Source organism: Camelus ferus, chromosome 21 (assembly GCF_009834535.1).
Source record: "Camelus ferus isolate YT-003-E chromosome 21, BCGSAC_Cfer_1.0, whole genome shotgun sequence".
Taxonomy (NCBI): domain Eukaryota; kingdom Metazoa; phylum Chordata; class Mammalia; order Artiodactyla; family Camelidae; genus Camelus; species Camelus ferus.
The window spans coordinates 24,107,227-24,125,571 of record NC_045716.1 but is presented as its reverse complement, the minus strand read 5'-3'; the positions used below and the strand labels follow the sequence as shown (position 1 = coordinate 24,125,571).

Sequence of the window (18,345 nt, the reverse complement as noted above, 5' to 3'; positions counted from 1 at the left end):
GTGTTTGCTGTTTCTTATGGTGGTGGTGGGGAATGGTGCGGTTGGCTGGAGTGAAAATGAGCCTTGAGCTGAACTCACTGTAGGACAAACATTTAATGACTGAAAAGATCAGAGGGACCTGAGCCAGAGAGGAAAAGGACTCAAGGATTTTTAGCTTTTGCCTTCCCCTGCCCCACAGCCATTTCTCCACTTATTCTAACCATCTACTGAGCACCTGCCAGGAGCCAAGAACCAAGCGCTAGGGAGTTCAGAAAGATTTAGGCCTTGTTGGGCAATTTTCATCCATATATTTTGGCTCAAATTGAAGGCAAATGCTAATTCCTTCTCTTTGATGTGGAGGAAATCAGAAGTACATGGATCCTGTAGTTTTGCCTCAAGGGGAGGATTTCAACAGATGAAATAGGAAGCATGATGAGAGCATTCCAGGAAGCAGGAAAAGTGCAGCACTGTACTGTTAGAATAAAGACCCCATCGGAATGGGATGTAAACTGACAAGGCTCAAAGGCCGCATTAAAGGAACAGGCTTTCATACAGAGTAACAAGCTGCAGCTGGGAATGAGACACTACTGATTTTCCAGAGCAAGAAGTCCCGTGAACGCTTTGCATCAAAGGAGTTCCCTTCCTAGGAGTAAAGGCTGAGGAAAGTGGGGCCCAGCTGGCCGCACAACCCTGCCGTAGAGCAGTTCCAGCCGCAGGGCTGCGCCTGCTGCAGAGTGTGCAGCACAGCCAAGTCTGAAACTTCACGTCAGTGGCGGCCCTTGATTCCTCCAGGACCAGCCAAGCTGCTCATCAAAAATGCACCTTCACAGAAACCTTTCTGCTCGTTGGTACTGAGATTTTCTGAGATAATAAATCTTGAAAATTGTTGTCTATGGGAAAATAGTTGCCATGTAGTATGTGGGTAGACACTGCTAATTCCTCGATTTAAAAAAATCCTCCATATGGCATCCTTATATACTGGTTTTAAGTTTTCCACTTTACCATGCTCATCTTAAAAAAATACTCATTTACCATTCTACCACGTTACATTAATATTTACTTTCAAGTAACCTTCACAATTCTCACCGGATCCTCACGATACTGTCAGAAACGGAGAGATACTATACAAGGAAACAGGCTCCATAAATTCACAGCAAAGATCTATTCCTAGAACCCAGGTTTCTAGAATCCTAATCCATCCCTTTAAGGTGGGGTTTTACACAGCCTAACCTAAACTGGTTCTGAAGTTACTTTATGATGGGTGCGCGAGCAGGACACCTGTTTCCCAGACGGGCCCCTCTGTGTGAGGTGTCCAGCAATTTTCAGCAGATTTCAGTTAAGATACCCATAGGCTTGCTTCCACCTTGTGATTCAACCAGCACTTAGTTTTAGGTAATTTTCTTGAGAACTTTATTCAGCAAAGAATCTCTCAAATGATTTAAACAGCTACATATGTTCTCTCTCTCTCCGTGGCTCTGTGTGTACATATATATGTATTATAGACACTATACTAGCAATTTAGAATAGTTGCCTCTCTCCTTGTCTACTTGTATTTTAACTGAAGTTTACAGGGAAATAGCTGGAGCACTGTTTCAAAAAACTTGACTCCAATAACATTAACAGTTGAGGCTGGGAGGCAGTATTCTCTTCCCACTTCCTGAAGCTTTTTAATGTAACTATACTGATTTTTGCTTTTGCCTCCTGACTCAACTGCCATCTTTGAGTTCACCACTCAAATACCCCTTAACCAGAGTCACCTGATGAGGTGAGTCAGAAGTCTGCAGAATCATCTCTTCCAATGACCAAATGCTGGCTGTTTCTCAGCCTCAAAAAGAACACAGCCTAGCAGCAGTGTGCACTATGACTGGCAGAGGGGAACGAGCGGGATACTGAGCAGCCTGGAAGGAGTGCAGCAGTATTCAGACACTGCAAGTGGGTGAGGAGGTGGTGGGAAGGGGCATGTGTTTGTCTCCCTCCACCCCACATGCTTTCTGGTAGTCCAGTGGAAGGAGAAAATGCATTTGGTCCACAGCAAGCCAGATCATGTATATAATAAAGGAAGGACTGCATAGATCTCTTTATCATAGGCTCTTCTCTCCAGGCACCAAATCTTATGCCAAATCCTGCCAAAGACACAAAGATACAAAAAGCTTGAAAGGGCTCAATCTGAAAGTAAAGCTGCAGGAAAGCAGCTGCAGAGAAGCAGTAGTAAGACAGACTATGGGGGAAGAGACTAAAACAAGGCCCCCGCTGGCACCCTCCTCGTTACTTTCCTGTTGCTACAGACAGATGACAGCTCTACTCACAGCAAAGCAGATGGTGGGGGGAGCTGAAGCTGGTTTCAAAGCAAGTAGTCATCTTCAAGGTTATCATCACCAGACATAGAGGCAGCCTCTATTCAGCAGAAATGAGAGAAAGTTAGAGACTGCTCTAATTTAGCAGGCACTGCCACTGAAGCTCAGGGGAAAGAATGGGCTTCTTGGTATTTAATGACCACCTTGCTTAAGAGGTAAGCCCTAACAACCTCCCTAGTTTGGAGAGACATTAAGAAATGGTAACAAAAAAAAAAAGAAACAAAGAAACAAAGAAAAAGAAAAAAGAAAAGAAAAGAAAAAGAGAAGAGAAAAGAAGAGGAAAAAGAAAAAGAAAGAAATGGTAACTTCCAAAGCTTCCCTAGGGAGCGAACGCCGTCTGTACCTGATAAGCTGAGGCAGGACGGGGTGTTTGGTATCTCTCCAGGGCTCTTCTTGGTCTCAGGGAGCATGCTGCTGAGAGAGACATCTGTTTCTGCAGCCTGAAGGGAGAAAATAAGAGAAAAAGAATGTGTTTGGCTGGTGGGAAAGGAGAGGCCACCCCATCATTTTGCTCACAGAATCTGGGTCAGGCAGATTTTTGGCTGCTGAGAGGGACACAATGCCTCCTTTGATCAACTAGCGGAGCAACTCAGTCCTTAAGAGTGCTCCCTACGAACTGCCTACAAACCGCATGCATGATGAGAAGCCCGCATGTCTCGAGGCACCATATTTGCTCCAAAGCAGCCCCCTGAAGGACTACAATGGCTCCCTTACCACATCATGCAACATTCCTGGGACAGTTCTGTTTTCTTCCACGTCTTCAGGAAGCTCAACTGCGTATCCTTTACGAACTAATTCTAACCCAACATCAAGTTTCTGAAAAGAAAAATGAAAAGGGAATGATATCTCTGAAGGAAGGGCAAGTCAGAGGAAATCAGGCAGAAGCGCTAGGATTGATGCTTTAAAGCGTTCCTTTGATGGTTCAGTAAGCAGGATCTTATGAGGTAGAAATATTATCAGATAAGGGTTTCTGGGAAAGAAAGTAGAGACAATTAATATTACTGAAGAGACAGTGAGCCATGAGTGAACCCCAATCTTACCTTCCCATTGCTAGTATCATATAAGTAGATCTTGGGCCAAGTTGAGATCCCAGACTGGACATAACTAGAGATCTTGGCCACCAGGGGTTTCCAGTCAGCACAGTGAGTGAGTCTATCAAACTCATCCAAAGCTTCTTCTTCCCATTGTTCACCTGACAAAAGATCAGAGAGCGCACTCCACCTAGGAAGGCTCAGAGCTGATGGGGGTGGGATGATGGGAACCGGAGGGAAACGGGAACTACCACCATCTATTCCAAAAGTCACCTATGTCTGCCTGCCTGGCAAGTTTCTGGCTGTTGCTTTCTAGCACTGGCAAGGAAAAGGCACCTGAACCCCCACAACTCAAAAAGCCTGGGAATGTAAGTATCCCCACCATGTGCTCTGTGAAGTTATTCTATCTGGAGCGAGGTCAATAGGTGGTGTGACCAATGTACCTGAGGGGGCGATCCGTGCCAAACTACACTCTATTGCTTGAAATGGAAGGCTTAGGAAGTCACTCCTAAAGTGAAAGAAATTGAAGTTAGAATCCTAGTGCCAGAAGGGCCTTCTTATGTTCATTGCTTCTAGACAGCACCAATTAACCGAGCAGGAATAGATAATCATCTGATCTCTGTAAAGAGGTTCTCTTCCAAATCCACCCTGGTGATGAGTGCCGACAGCTCACCATCCTACGGCCAGGACTGAGTCACCAGGTGGGACTCCAGCATGACTCCACCCTGGTCCCCACACCGACCTGAGCACTCTGAGGTCCCTCAGTGGGCAATCTCCATTATCTCCAAAGTCAACGAAGTAGAGGTCCAGGTTTCCATTCTCTAAGGTCCCAAGGACCCGGGCTCGATACCAGGAACCATTTGTAGGTAAAGGTGCTGCAACAATGTCTCCTACATGCACAGTCAAGTCTTCAGGCTACACAAAGGGATGAGGAGTTAGGAGGGGGCAGTTAGGAAGGGGCAGGCTGAAAACTAAACAGTGAATACATCAGAAGGAAGAAAGAACCAGCAGCTGCTCCACAGGAAAGGGAAGACAGTATGTCACAATGAAAAAGATATGCTCCTTTCATCAAACTCCTGCCCTGTCCCTATGAAAACTCACCAGACTGTTTTCATAGTGTTGGGTCATCTCACTGACAAGCTTATCCAATTGCAGGCTGCGGGAGCCAATGATCTGGATCCAGAAGTGGTTAGGATGTTCAGAGGCAGAGACATAGACTTCGAGGAATTCATCAGCATGGAAACTGAAGTCTGGACTGGGGACTAAACACAGGGATAAGCAAGTTAAGCTGCAGAAACTACCATCCACTGTGGTGACTTACCAGAATCATCTGGGTTGAAATGGGGAGACTGGATCAGTGGGGGGTGAGAGGTACAAATACCAAGTGGCTATTACCATTTAAAAATGGCTAGGGGGACAAATGGATGAATTATACAAAACATCCTGAAGAAAGGCAGTAAGCTATGTTCTGTTCCTTTCTATGTAACTGAGTAATGAGAGTTTATTCACATTTTGGGCCATCTGCCATGTATTCAAATCAGTCACCAATTACAATGAAGGGAAATCCCCATATGCTAGCTGCAGTACGGACCAGGGAAAGACACATGGACAGACATGCACCTGTTCCAGATCCCATTCTACCACTGAGTCATTATGTGACCTTGGACAAGTCTATGAACCTCTTAGGGGCCCTGGTCCTCCCTGCCCATCCCAGTACCTATGCATAGAAGAAAAAGTCCATGGCCTTTTCATTCTTCTTGAATGGTGAAAAGTTTTAAAAACAGTAATAAGACAGGAAAAAAAATAGGACTCAGTATATTCTACTTGTTTAAATAAGTATGTTTGGAGAAAGAATATCATGTAAATTCAATTACCTGACGTACTACACAGAGACTGGTTTCCTGTGAGCTAGCATGTTTCTATATTGTTCTCTATAATTAGCTGGTTTGTATTCAGAAAAATATTTGTGTTTACTACTAACCCAAGTAAAACATTACCAGAGTCATATCTGTGATTAAAGACTTGTAAGTACAGTCAAGAAAATAGAAACTATTTTTTTTTACTGTTTCTTATCTTGGGTTATCTAAGCCAGTATTTCTATCTTCTTTTCTTTGGCTAATGGGTTCCCTCTTTGTTACATACTTTCAAACATGGACATCTCTGGACTGGTCTGGGCTCCAGACTTCTGAAAGCTGTCGTCATTAGGTTTCTCCCAGGAGCCTTCTTCCGGCCCTACAACAGCCATGTCACCACCTCCTCTGTGGGGAGGAACTGCCAGTGGTGCTGCCTGCTCCAAGCGACTACCAGTGTTCTTCCATAATGCCGGCTCCCCGGCTCCACCTGTCTCTGTCACTTCCTCTCTTCTTATGCTGATTGGCTGCTTGCGTGGGACTCTGGTTTCTGCAGAATGAGCAATTCTCTTCCTGAGTTCTTCATCTTCTGAAACTTTCTCCAGTATCAAATGCTGTGGAAAATAAGAAGGGATGATATTCATGTGGCCAGATACTGACCCAGGATGGAGCAAAGGGTTCTCATTCGTATAGTTCAAAACTATCAGCTACTTACCTTGGCTGCCGCCACTTCCTTCTGTGTTCCTGAGATTTTTATAAGTCTTGACAGCAGCAATGTCCCCTCTGATTCTTTGTCACAGGTAATTTTGGCTCCTGAGGCCTTACAGATAGAACGAATTGTCTCTCCGCCCCTTCCTGCATTGAATAATACATAAAAACCTATCCTTCCCTCTGGTTAACCTTAACTACTAGAGATATCACTATTTTGTATATACTAGAAGAGGAGAGCCAGTTCTCATTTTCAAGCTAAACTGAATGTAAGATATTGAATGGAAAGCAAGAGCTACTGAAATCCTTATAGTATAATCATTATAGTAAATCCTTACTATAATGGATTATTTGCTCTATCCATTTAAATTCTACACATTAGCTAGGTTAACATGGTCACGTTGCTTCCATTTTTTGGCCACTCAGCATACTTTACATCCCCACTTCATTAGAAGATAATCCTACATGGTGTGTGAAACATTTGACTAAGGACAGGACATTTCTCTGCCTCTAACAGCAGCATAAGGAATGCTCTAGAGGAGAACATAATAGGTGCTCTCTAGAGCACTGTCTTGAAAGATCTGGGATAAAATGAGCATCCTTAGCTTCCCTCTTAAAAATCTAATATGAGTTCAGTACATTTACCTGAACCCTCTGGAACCTATCTGTAAGGTTCAGATCATACAACTTCTTGACATAGTAAGTTTTGCTTTACCACTGGTTCCTTAAAAAATTAATGCTCTGGTCTCAATGTCCCTGTTTTTCTCAACAAGGTGAAGGCGAAGTAGGCCAGGAAAAACCCTTGGGAAGGTGTGAAAGAAAGGAAAAGGTAAACAAAAAAGGAAACAGCAGAGGAAGCTGTCCAGTGGTACCTATGATTCTGCCCACAGATCTCTGGGGAACTGAGAGCTGCTCAGACACTGGGGTATTCTCTGTCAGGATCTGATGAATTGCTGCTTTGGCCTTGCACACCTGAACAGGAAAACCACTGATAAGCAGCACCCGCTCATCTCCTACATCCTCTGTGTCCACATCGATCCGAGCACCTGTCTGTTTTCGCAGCTGCAGAGAAAAGGATACAGGGCAGTAAGCTCTGGAAGAGCTCCCATCTGGGTCAGCTAAGGATACCCTAAACCTAACCCTGGAGGTAGATGGAACTGGACCCAGTCAATCAGGGTGCTATAAATAGTCCTCAGTGTACTTCCATGTACTTATGGAAGAAGGTTAGAGACAAAGGTAACTCCAAATAGCAATTAATTAAAAAGTTTGTCTAGAACGCTCTTTCCCCCTAATCTGATTTGGATTAGAGAATCAATTATTTTATTTTCTTGACATTCCAACCAAACAACAGAAGATGGTAAAAAGAAATCAGGCAGCAATTAAATATTTACTATCAATTAATGAGAGTTCACAATTCCATAGCAGAAAAGGAGGATTCAAGCTATATCAAGCTGAGAACCATCCAATTAAAAAAAATCGCCATTTCAAGCTAAGGCATCCATTCTCTAGGGAGTAGAAGTACTCAGCTCTAGAGGGAGAATAACACAGTTAGCTAAAAAGTTCCTGTAGTTTTCTGTTTAAAATATACATAGTGTGAGTGGATTTTATGGAACTGGGGTAGAGGAGTGAAAGTAGAATGAGCCCCTGGGAAAGCCACTGCCTGCTCACACACTTACCTGTTTAATATTGGCTCCTTGCCGGCCAATGATGAGCTTCACAGCCTCCTGGGGGACCCGCATCTCTATCTCGATGTCGTCCTCCCCAACAAATGTCAGCCGCTCTTCTGCATGGATCATGGCTCATCAGATCAGGTGTACATAATACCCAAAGCTACTACCAGCCTTTCCCTGAATCTAGCTTTCAAAGAGACAGGCATGCAAGAGAAACTGAGGGTCTCAACCATAAAAGAGAAGGAAAAGTAGCATTTGAGTGGGAATTAGAAGGTCCTGGAAGACCAGGAGATGTGTATTCTCTCTGGCATACTGTTTTCAAATGCTAAAATGGGAGAAAAAACATATGGCTCTGCAAGGAAGGGGTGCTGGATTCTGGGCAAACTATTTTTCCCAAGGCATGACTCCTGGAGAAGAATGAAGGCTAGAAGTTGCCTGAGGAGTGCACTAGTCTCAGAACGTCTCTTTTTGTATGTATATCATTTCTCTAGGACCTATTCTCTATGTCCAGCCTTTGGGGAAACTGGACCCCACAGGCAGCCTTCTAACAACTAAACAGAAAGAGCATATTCTAAAAAGGGTACGAATATTTAGAGAATAGAGAGAAAGAACCCACTGCAGTGTTGGCGTCTCTGAAGGGAACAGGTCAATCAAATTATAAAGTGAATTCTTTATTTTGGAGACTAGCTTCACATTAGCAACAAAGAAAAGAAGACACCAAATAGCTTCAGTCAAAGATCCCTCACAGAAAGCCAATGACCTCAACAAACGATACTCAGTCTAGAAGGGAAGTTTTCAATTTAACAAGTTCAGAACACAGCCTAAACATTTCCACATGCACAGCCACAGGATTCACATACCTCTGCTTTCCCTGTATCTGCGGTACAGGATATAGGCGATCGTTGCACTGGCTGGGATCCCGAGGCCCAGTGCTACTTTCTGAATAGTGGACAAATTTGTCCAAGAAGTCCGTTCAGTGGACATTTTCTGCTGTACTCTCACATCCTGAAACAAGCAAATGAAGGAAAAGGAGCTTTCACGTAACTTCTATGACTGGCAGAGAGAATGGGAACACATTACAGTATTATTAAGAAGACCACTACTGCCTGCTTTCCCACTTCAGGGGCTTGACTAGTCTCAGTCTGCGTCACGTGAGCTCTCAGGGTATTTCTGAAAAGTTAGCTAAGAGACACACACACACACATACACAATTAGACAGAGTGATCCTTCTCCCTCCTCAATCCCCCCACAGACCTATACACTGAACACAGTTTTAGAAGACAAAGGAACAAAAATTTAGTAAATGATTCAAATATTAAATATTTAGGTTTCATGTCAAACTATTTAAAGTTCCTTATATGTACCCTTCTATGCCTCCAGGCCTGTCCAGAAGCGGTTGTACCTGCAGGGAACGGCCTCCCAGGCCTAGTTTTAGGCTTTGCCACTTCTACTTCTCTTTCTTGGAAGTATAGTCAGTGTACTGTCTGTTCTTATTCCTACATACTGCCCAACTAACGCTGAAAGGGCGGGACTCTGTCCTGCTCCCTCACCGAAACGGCAGCTTCCCAGGTAATCAACCCAGACGGCATGAATAAGCCTTATCTGGTCTTACTTCTGTGCCCTCTTTTCCATGGTTTCTCCCACTTACCTGGAGGGGCCTTCTGAGTTTTGAGCTCGTCTCCCAGTGGCCTGTCTATTGCTATTGTCACTCGGCTCTCTTTGGGCCATTTTATCCATACTTGCAGCTTCAAGTACTACCTAAAGGCTAATGACTGCAACGCTGTACCTGGATTGATTCAGAAGCTCATCAAATCTCTTTTAGACCACTGCAATGGCCTCTTGCCATTAGTCTCTGACACTGAATCTCTCTCTCTTTTTTCATTTTGTTTTTAATTGAGTTATAGTCAGTCTGACACTGTATCTTCATTTTGCTGGCCAAGGATATTTTAACATGTCTCTCACTGTATTTCCTTATTCCATAGACTTTCTCATCCTCCCAGTTATTTCATACCATCTCTGCTCAAACCTCTAGTGCTTCCTTCTCCATCCTCCCTCTCAACTGATGCCTTTGCTTCCTATTTCACTGAGAAAGTAAAGCATTCAGAAAAAATGTTAATTTCCAATCTTACTCACCTACCTCCACCTGTGCCTGAATATTCTATCTTTCCTCCTGTGGCCACCTCTGAACTGTCACTGCTCCCAGCACTGAAGTCTCTCACAAAAGTGTTGCTCTCCTTCCTTCCCCTGCATCATTAATGCTTTCCTCTCTACTGAATCTTTCCATCAGAGAAACATGCTATTATTATTTCTCCTTTCTCAAAGTTCTTCAATTCCACTTATTCCTCCAAATATTTCTTTCTTTCCTTCCTTTTAAAGAAAGACTCGAGTGTCAATACTCCTGTGCTCAATTTCTCTTCTTGAATCCACTCTTACAGCTCTTGTCAAGATCACTGGTGACTTTAGTTTGCTACATCCAATTGTCAATTCTCAGTCCTCACTTTACCCAACAGCTCCCTCCCCCAGTATCGGGCATAGGCGGTGACTCCCTCTTTTCTTGATGCTTCCTTCGCTTGGCTTACACAACAGCACACTTGCCTGGTTTTCCTTTTCCTCTTCTGGCCGCTCCATCAGTCTCCTTTTTCTAATCTCTAAACCCTGGAGGGCTCCAGGGCTCTGTCCTTTGTCCTCTTTCTTCCACCTCACTTCTTTGGTGATTTCATCAAGTCTCATTCAGTCTTGGCTTTAAATCCCATCTATATGCTGATAATTCCCAAATCCATAGATCCAGTTAGGACATTTCTCCTGAACTCCAGGTTGTATATCCAACTGCTTATAAGATGTCTCCATTTGAAGTTCAATAGGCATCTCAAACTTAACAAGTACAACACCTAGCTTCAGATCTCATACCCTGCCTGTAGACTTTGCCATCTCAGGAAATGGCAACTCCATTCTTTCAGTTCCTTGGCTAAAACTCTTACTCTTTGTCCGCTCACACAGCACATCCATCCTGTTAGCAAATCCTGTGTATTATCCAGAATCTGACCACTTTTTACCTCTCCACTGCTATGACCACCATCTGCTCTAAACCATCATTATCTCTTGCCTAAATTACTGCAACTGCTTCTTAATTATGTCCCTGCTTTGCCATTGTCCATTCAGTTTATTCTCAACACAACAGCTGGAGTAAGTCAAATAATGTTATTCATCTGCTCAAAACCTTCCATGGCTTTCCATTTCACTACAATTAAAAGCCAAAATCATTACAATGACCTGCAAGATCTTCATTTTGATGGTCCCCTCATCAGAAGGTAAATTCCCCAAGGTAGAAATTTTGTTTTGTTTCTCAGTACTTAGCACAGAATGGCCACTCAAATATTTGGTCGATAACCATTTGCTGAATGAATGAATACACTTCCCCTTAATCTTCAGTAACTTCATTTGCCTACACGTAAACTGATTAGTGGCACAAAAGGTCCTTTAATAACCTAATTTCTGCTTATCATCTTCACAGCACACAATATTCTAATCCCACCTCTAACCAGGGGAACAGGATGTGCTCTCTTCTGTACCCTTGCTCTGACACATATCACTTCTGTCTTCCTAGTCTTCCTCCTTAGCCCATCTGGCGTCTCTCGCAAAATCCTATTCCTTCTTCAAGTCGTAGCTCTACCAGCCCCTCTTTTTCTAAGGCCTTTGGGATTTTCCCCAGCTAATTTAGGGTGAGTTCCTCCTTAGCTCGTGCTACTCTGTGAACGATACCACCGTGACAGCATTTGCTCACACTGCAGACAACTGTTAATCCGTTAGGGACAGGGAGTCCTCTAGACTGCTGGCTTCACCAGTGCAGTTCAGCCACCCTTGCTAGGCACTTCTATGTGCTAGATGCTACTGTGGCACTAAGGACACAAAGGTGAGAAGATAAATTTATTGAGTAGCCAGTATGCCACCAGGCATTTTACATTATTTCATTCAATCTTCATACAATACTGTAAGCTAGGAAATATCAACCCCAGTTTTACAAAGGAGTACATGCTTAAAGACGTTACATAACATCTTATCCAGACTTTGGGTATTATTTGCATATTACAAACCTTTTAAAGGGACTTTAGGACACACACACCCCCCCACCACCATTTTTATCTAAACTCTCATGGGAATACTACCTGGTGTCTTTATTCTTTATTTTGGTCAAAATGTCCAATTCAAAATTAGTAACAAACATACTGGTGGAAAACAGTATAGGTGGCCAAAAAAAACTAAAGACAATGTCTATTTCTCAATATTATGATCTAGTAGAATAAAATACAATGGGACTTTTAACAAGATTTGCTTTAAAATGAACGAGGAAATGTAATTTATGCTATAACTTGCCAAAATTCAATCCAAATGATTATGACAGCCAAGAAAAAAATGTTTTTCACCTCTAAAAAATCTCTTAGTATCCTAGTAAGGCTAAGAATATACTCATTAATAAAGGACCTACTTAGTAATAAAACTTTGGTTCTAAAAAATTAAAATAAAATAATAAAACTTTGGCTGTAAACGTACCTTTCCTAAAAGTCTTTCAGGAAGAGTGATGAAGGAAAGGAGACCTAGCACAAAAATCTCATTCCAAGGAGTAGATAAAAATCACACAGAGACTGCAGGCAGATTTCTCACTACTGTCAGAGAACCAAGTTTTTACATTCGGCCTCAGAGAGCTTTAACCAGAAGAAATGAAGAAAGTTCTTCAGAGAACTACCAGAAGTTTACCAAATCTATTTTTTCTAGCCAAGTTTTAAACAAATTTAACCCACTCTCTTGCCCAGACTCATAGCCTGAAGAGAAAAACAATCTTTTATTACCTTGGTAAGGGACTCTTTTCAAGTGTCTTGTTATCCCAGGTAATTAGTTACTAAGTAGATCCAGTATACATATGGTCTCCAACTTAAGATGGTTTGGCTTAACGATTTTTGACTTTACAATGGTGTAAAGGTGAAACACGTTCAGTAGAAACCATACTTGAATACTGCTCTTTTCCCAGGCTAGCAACATGTGGTATGATACTCTCTCAGGATAGTAGACAGCGATAGCAAACTGCAGCTCCCTGTCAGCCACAGCATCACAAGGGTAAACAAACAATAATATACTTACAACTATTCTGGTTTTCACTTTTAGTACTCAATAAATTACATGTGATGAAATAAAAACTCGTATCCTAAGTTCTAAGGCAAATCAAGGATAATTTACACTTAAAAAAACTTCTCTGCCTATTTGGCCTCCTCTCTTCCTCCTACTGTGCACTGCGTATCTGCACGATGCATCAACCAAACCTCCCAGTTGGCAGAAATTCCTGCTCAATCACGAAGAGCAACACTTGTGGGGAGCTAGACTCAGAAGCAGCACACCTTTGATCCACCACATGGTACTCAGAAAGTTGTAGATTATATCTCACATCTGAATTAGGCTGCCAAATTGATAATGGGAAATTGTTCCTCAAAGGCCAAAGAGCTTCCATGCAGACAGCTACCTACAGAAATACCAATGAGATTTATGTATGCTTGCAATACTTCATTGAGAATTAGAGGAAATCCCACCCTGAAATGGCCAAGATTGGGATCTCTTTTTGGCATTCCAAAATTGATTTTTTGTGTTCAGTTAAAGCCGGCAGTCTCCTGGATCTCTGCCTGCACAGTCTACTGGAAATAACTGTGGTAAGAGCTTCTTTTTTTCAAAAATTAGGTTAGCAGGGAGAAATATTTGTATAGGATTAGTTCCTTGAATCCTCTGAATTGGAAAAACTTCCCAATTGTTAAATCTTTAGAGAACTCTCATCTCAAACTACTGTACGCATTTTAATTGATATGCAGAAGCCCCCAAAGGCTCCAAAATTTCAAAGTAGCCTTATTCAAAGATTTGCTGTAGAAGGCTAATGAAAGATTAATGATATAAAAGGCACCTAAAACTTTACTGCTCCCCTCTGTCCTCCTTTGAGTACCCATTCTAGTAATCCTCTGTCTGAATTACCTTTCCACTCTGAAGACACTATGGTTGCCTTCAGAAATGGGACTACCTGAGGCTGTAGACCATCGCTAAATAATTTCTTAAACCCAAGGAGGATCCTCAAAAAATGTTTGTAAATTGACAACACTGTAAACTGACTATACTTCAATAAAAAAGAACGCAAAGTTTGTAAATGGAATATCAAGATGAGAGGCTATCAGTCTGAATAAACTGACCATCGCTAATATTCAGAGCCTGATAGGAATTTTTTTTGGGGGGAGGGCCCTTCTCCCCTAAGCTAGTTGAGAAAAAGTAATATTCCAACAGGTGAATGGGTATGTCAGTCTTTTTTTTTTTTTTATCATTGAGGTGGCCACCCAATTCTTTGAGGAATTAGTAACAACCGCCCTTGTTTAAAAATCTTAAAAGTGCCTTCTCCATAAATATTTATAAAAAGGGTTTAGCCATCTAAACAGGTTTCTTTGATTTGTTCCATATGCCAGAAACCCAATTTTAATCTAACCACTTATAACTGATGGGTTCAATATCACTGTACCTGATTCATGGCTGATATTTTGGAATGAAAACTATGAGGTGTCTGTTTGTATGTATCTATTTATAAAAAGGGTTTAGCCATCTAAACAGGTTTGTGTGTTGTAAATGTGCGGTATTGCCAAAATTAACTTGTAAAAGAACTCTATTTAATTGGCTTAAAGGAAATTAAGCACTTACATACTCAGAAATACAAAATAAACTGGCCAGAATGAATTTCTGGCTCCTGTGATCTTGTAAGCAAATAGGACAGGAGGTCCCCTGGAGAAAGAGAACCAGGCATGGCATTCTTGACAGAAGAGAAGCCATTCTGGCCAAGGCCATTTTGCGATCTAAGCCTGGCCACAATGCTAGTCTTTGAACAGGTCTCAGTAATGAATGATCTTCAGGGAACAAAAGAATACAGAAACAACTGTTATTAGGCAAGAGAAGTTAACAATAGCAAAAATAATAGGTCAATTGTAAAGACTTCCAGTTCTGTTTCAATGATAAAGATTAGCCTGAAGCACTCAACCACCGGATCAACTGGCACCTAAGGGAAGATGCTGACCTTTTCTGACCTTGTGACTTCAATCAACTAAAGCTTGAACTCTCAATCACCCAAGACCATTCATGAATATACAGGTACTCTTAGCTTAAAACTTCTCCAATTTTGCTGTTGGGGAACCATTGCTTTGGGAAAGATTCCTGATGTTCTTCTTACTTTCTGCAAGTAATAAATCCTCCTGATCCTTGGCTTGGCTGTGTCTTTTAGCTCAACACCCACTAAGAGATGAACCCAGTTTTTAGGCAACAATCTGGGAGATATTCAGTGTTGAAGTAATATCTGGTATTAAAGTTAGCTTTAGCTTGTTTGTTTAATTGATAATGCATGTCGTTAGAGTCATCAAAATTAAATATAATACTTTTATTGTACCTAGGTTTACTAGAAATCCAATAAGAACCAATTATATCTGCTACAAAGTTTGTCAGAAAGAAAAATAACTTGATATGATTAAACTTTTAAGTAAATAAAAGAGAGGTAAATGAGGTAAGAGCTTTTAGGTAAGTGCTTTAAGAATAATTGTTTTGGGAACGTCTAAAATAAGTGTCTCTGGACTTTGGTAACTTGAAACTTTATAGAGTTTTGCTAAATTAAGTTAAATGATGGAAGTCTACTGAATATCTAGATCATTCTCAAATAAAGTGAGATACTGAAATATTAGTAACTGAATACAGACTTCCTTTTACAAAGAAACTAAAGATATTTGGAACTATTAATATGTTTAGTGCCACATTAGGACATTTTCTGTAAAAAAAAAAAAAAAAAGCATGTTGTTTTCTAGAAACCATAAATAGTGTTTATAAGCCTGCCAACCTACAGAATGCTAACGTAAAAGAGTTAATAATTGCCTACCTCTTAGTTTTCACTAAAAATTAAGGTTTTTAAGACCTGAGAATTCTAATATGTAATTTAAGCTCCAAGAATAATAAGGGAAACATTTCAGTATATGAGGAAAATTAGAGGTGTGTTTTCAGGAAAAAAGAAGGTATGAGAAATGGAAATACATTTCTGTACTTGCCTTTGTGATCTTTTATTGTCACCCAGGTGAAGTGACTAAATATTGCTCCACAGTGACCTATGATCAGATCCTAATCGACCAAGAATTAAACATTTTTTATTTTGATATTTTTGACCATAGACTCGACTCCCCTCACTTCCCCCCAGAAACCTCGTGCAAAGTGAGGACCCTTGGAGACACTCAGAAATGTACACTAGTTTTCTTTAGATCTTGGGTGAAGAGTTTTGTTTTTTTAAGCATGTCACATTTGCTAATTAGTATTGTCAATGTTTTCCACAGTAAATATGTATTACTAATACAAAAAAAAATGTTTTTGGATATTATAAACTTTCCAAAGATCAAATTCTAAATGAAGTTCATTCGACCTCTAGGTAGCTTTGAGGCTTTCCAAAGGGTCCCTGGAAGACCTCAGAATGTTTTCCTCTCCATCTCAGAAGACAGAATAACCCTTTATACTAGGCTTCATTGCTATTGGTTCCATGGTACTCCAAACATCCCTTCACACACATGCATTGCTTGTAATTCTTGATTAAGGACTATGTCTGTAGAGAGAATGAATTGAAGGCAGCAACAGCGGGTGTAGGGAGACTAATTCAGAGGCTAGTCCAGGTGTCGATGGAGTGAAGTAGATGGTTTAGAGAGTTTTCACAGGTAGAATACACAAGACCTAGCAACTGATTCATGGAAAGTTTAGAGGGTGAGCCAAGGAGCTGGAGATGGTGGTGTCTGAGATAGAATATTGAATATTGGTGGTGGAGGGGATGTGGGTGGCAGGAAGATGAAGGTCTGTGACATGGATAAATTTATTGGGTGACTTCTATTTGAACCAAAAACTAAATTTTACTAACTCCTCTTCAGATACTAGAAATCTGGTTTGTGCTAATTATCAGCTGATGTCTCAAATGAATATCTACTTGATTAATATTAATCAAGTATAGTTTTATGTACAATTTACATACCCTTTCACACTGTTAAGTTTAAGAAATATAAAGTGGGAAAAATATGAATGAAATGAGAATAACTGCATAGTACTAAATGCTAGCTTGTGTTTGACTTTATTTCTTCAAACTGAATGTGAAAAGGAGACTAGAACTTAAGACCATAGCTCCTAGGGGAAGCTAGGTAAAGAGGAGACATGTGGATCATTTTAAGGTTGAGAAATGTAGCTAGACAACAGTTTTCAGTAAAAGCTAACTTTGAAATTTCCTGACATTTGTATTAAGCAGTTGCTATCAACTATCTGATACGCGTAACTAAGGCTTACTTTTATATTGTCATTTCAAAAACACAGTTAGGAGTCAAATCCACTTTGTGAGCTCCGTGGGGTCACGGATCCATCATTCCAGTACCTAACAACCAGAACCTATGAAGTACTTAAAACAGTGATAGGCTTGTTGAACTGACGTAGGTCATTCAATTTTCTCATCCTTGCTACATTTATTTTTAAACCAATGAATGAAAAAAAGCCTCCACCCATTTCTGTCAAGTTGAGGAAAGAGTCTTGCAGTTTTGACACGGGAGTCTTGAGCCAAAACCCACGAAGCTATTTGCATTAAGTAAACAGGGAAACTGGAAAAACAAACAAAAAGCCCCCCAATTTATTATTCTGACGACGTAAACAGTCATCCTACTAGAGGTAATTAAAGAAAAAGCTGCGGAAAATAAAAAGCAAACTGATGGTGGTTGTCAGTCTCAAAAAGGACCAGTCGAAGAGTCCAAACTGGCTTGTGGCAAACCCTCTCGCCCGGGTGCAAGGGTCCGTTGTGGCTCAACCCTGGGGCCGGCGCATTTTCTCTGGATACGGTTACCAGCCCCGAGGAGGGGGAGAGCTGCCCCTACACAGCGCCTCCCCACCCGGGGCCCAGACGCCGGCCCCCGGGCCCCACACCCTCGCCTCGCCTGGCGGCGCGTCCCTTCCCTCAGCCTCACAAGTTTGCTCCTCGTTGCCAGAGGCGCCCTTGGCCCAGGCTCTCCACTCCCCAACCTCCGCTCGCGGTCCCCGCCCTTACCGCTTCTCGAGTCAGCCGTCGCGCGCCGCCTCGCACCTCACCCCAGCGGCCGTCGCCTCCTCTTACTCTCACGGGTACCCTGAGCCCCGCCGACCTGGCTTCAGACGCCACTTCCCCGCCCCCGCAGCCCTCCCGCACCAATCAAGGCCCGGCCCGCAGCCCGACCAATCAGCCTTCCCATTTACAACCAATCCTCGTGCTGGCTGACCCTGAGCGACGGCGCTGCCGAGTGCTGATACCCAATTACCCGGATGGAATTGTAAGCCGGCCCACCAGGTCAGCCAATAGGCTCCAGGGAAAGCAGACCTAGTTAATTGAGTAGCACCTGCTGAGTATTAAACAGCCAATTAGAAGCTCACAGAGTCCTCCCAGTCCCCCTCTAGGCCAGTTACCGAGGAGGCGTCCGCTTCTCAAGCCTACGGGAAAATTAAAGCTCCCAAGGTGCGAAAGGATGGAATCACTCAGCCATATCACCGTGTGTGCAAAATTAGTACCTTTGTACTAAGCCAGTGCCACCCCACAACCCAGTGACGTTCGGGGAAACCGCCTCCTGATGGGTGATGCTCCGCTACTTGGCGTTTCTTCTGCTATCTTTTGCCTCGATTGGTCCCCACGCCGTGACAGGCACTTAAGAGAAACGGAAACCTT

General features: G+C 42.2%; 1 protein-coding gene across 3 annotated transcripts; it reads right to left on the bottom strand.

The window, feature by feature from the left end:
* Positions 1-1,375: 1,375 nt before the first annotated feature.
* On the bottom strand, positions 1,376-18,162 carry TDRKH (tudor and KH domain containing). Of its 3 annotated transcripts, none has more exons than XM_032464272.1 (14): positions 18,090-18,162; positions 8,453-8,597; positions 7,599-7,705; positions 6,795-6,984; positions 5,930-6,069; positions 5,507-5,828; positions 4,466-4,626; positions 4,107-4,279; positions 3,808-3,872; positions 3,374-3,525; positions 3,048-3,149; positions 2,677-2,773; positions 2,286-2,373; positions 1,376-2,102 (listed from the first exon to the last, which is right to left on the bottom strand). In XM_032464272.1, the coding sequence occupies exons 2-13, from the start codon at positions 8,574-8,576 to the stop codon at positions 2,321-2,323; spliced, it is 1,686 nt and encodes a 561-aa protein (XP_032320163.1). In that variant the 5' UTR covers positions 8,577-8,597; positions 18,090-18,162; the 3' UTR covers positions 1,376-2,102; positions 2,286-2,320. The 3 variants fall into 3 exon arrangements, with proteins under 3 accessions (XP_032320163.1, XP_014408305.1, XP_006177219.1); XM_014552819.2 differs by lacking the exon at positions 18,090-18,162 and adding an exon at positions 17,698-17,808; XM_006177157.3 differs by lacking the exon at positions 18,090-18,162 and adding an exon at positions 17,698-17,808 and having other exon boundaries at positions 5,930-6,034; positions 6,895-6,984.
* Positions 18,163-18,345: the final 183 nt, after the last annotated feature.

Excerpts from the sequence above, each read along its gene's own strand:
- TDRKH (XM_032464272.1), bottom strand. The coding sequence starts at position 8,576 with ATGTCCACTGAACGGACTTCTTGGACAAATTTGTCCACTATTCAGAAA. Across the intron at positions 4,627-5,506 it reads AGAGATGTCCATGTTTGAAA|TCCCCAGTCCAGACTTCAGT; the intron begins GTATGTAACAAA and ends CCCTGTGTTTAG. Across the intron at positions 3,150-3,373 it reads ATGATACTAGCAATGGGAAG|AAACTTGATGTTGGGTTAGA; the intron begins GTAAGATTGGGG and ends TTTTCTTTTCAG.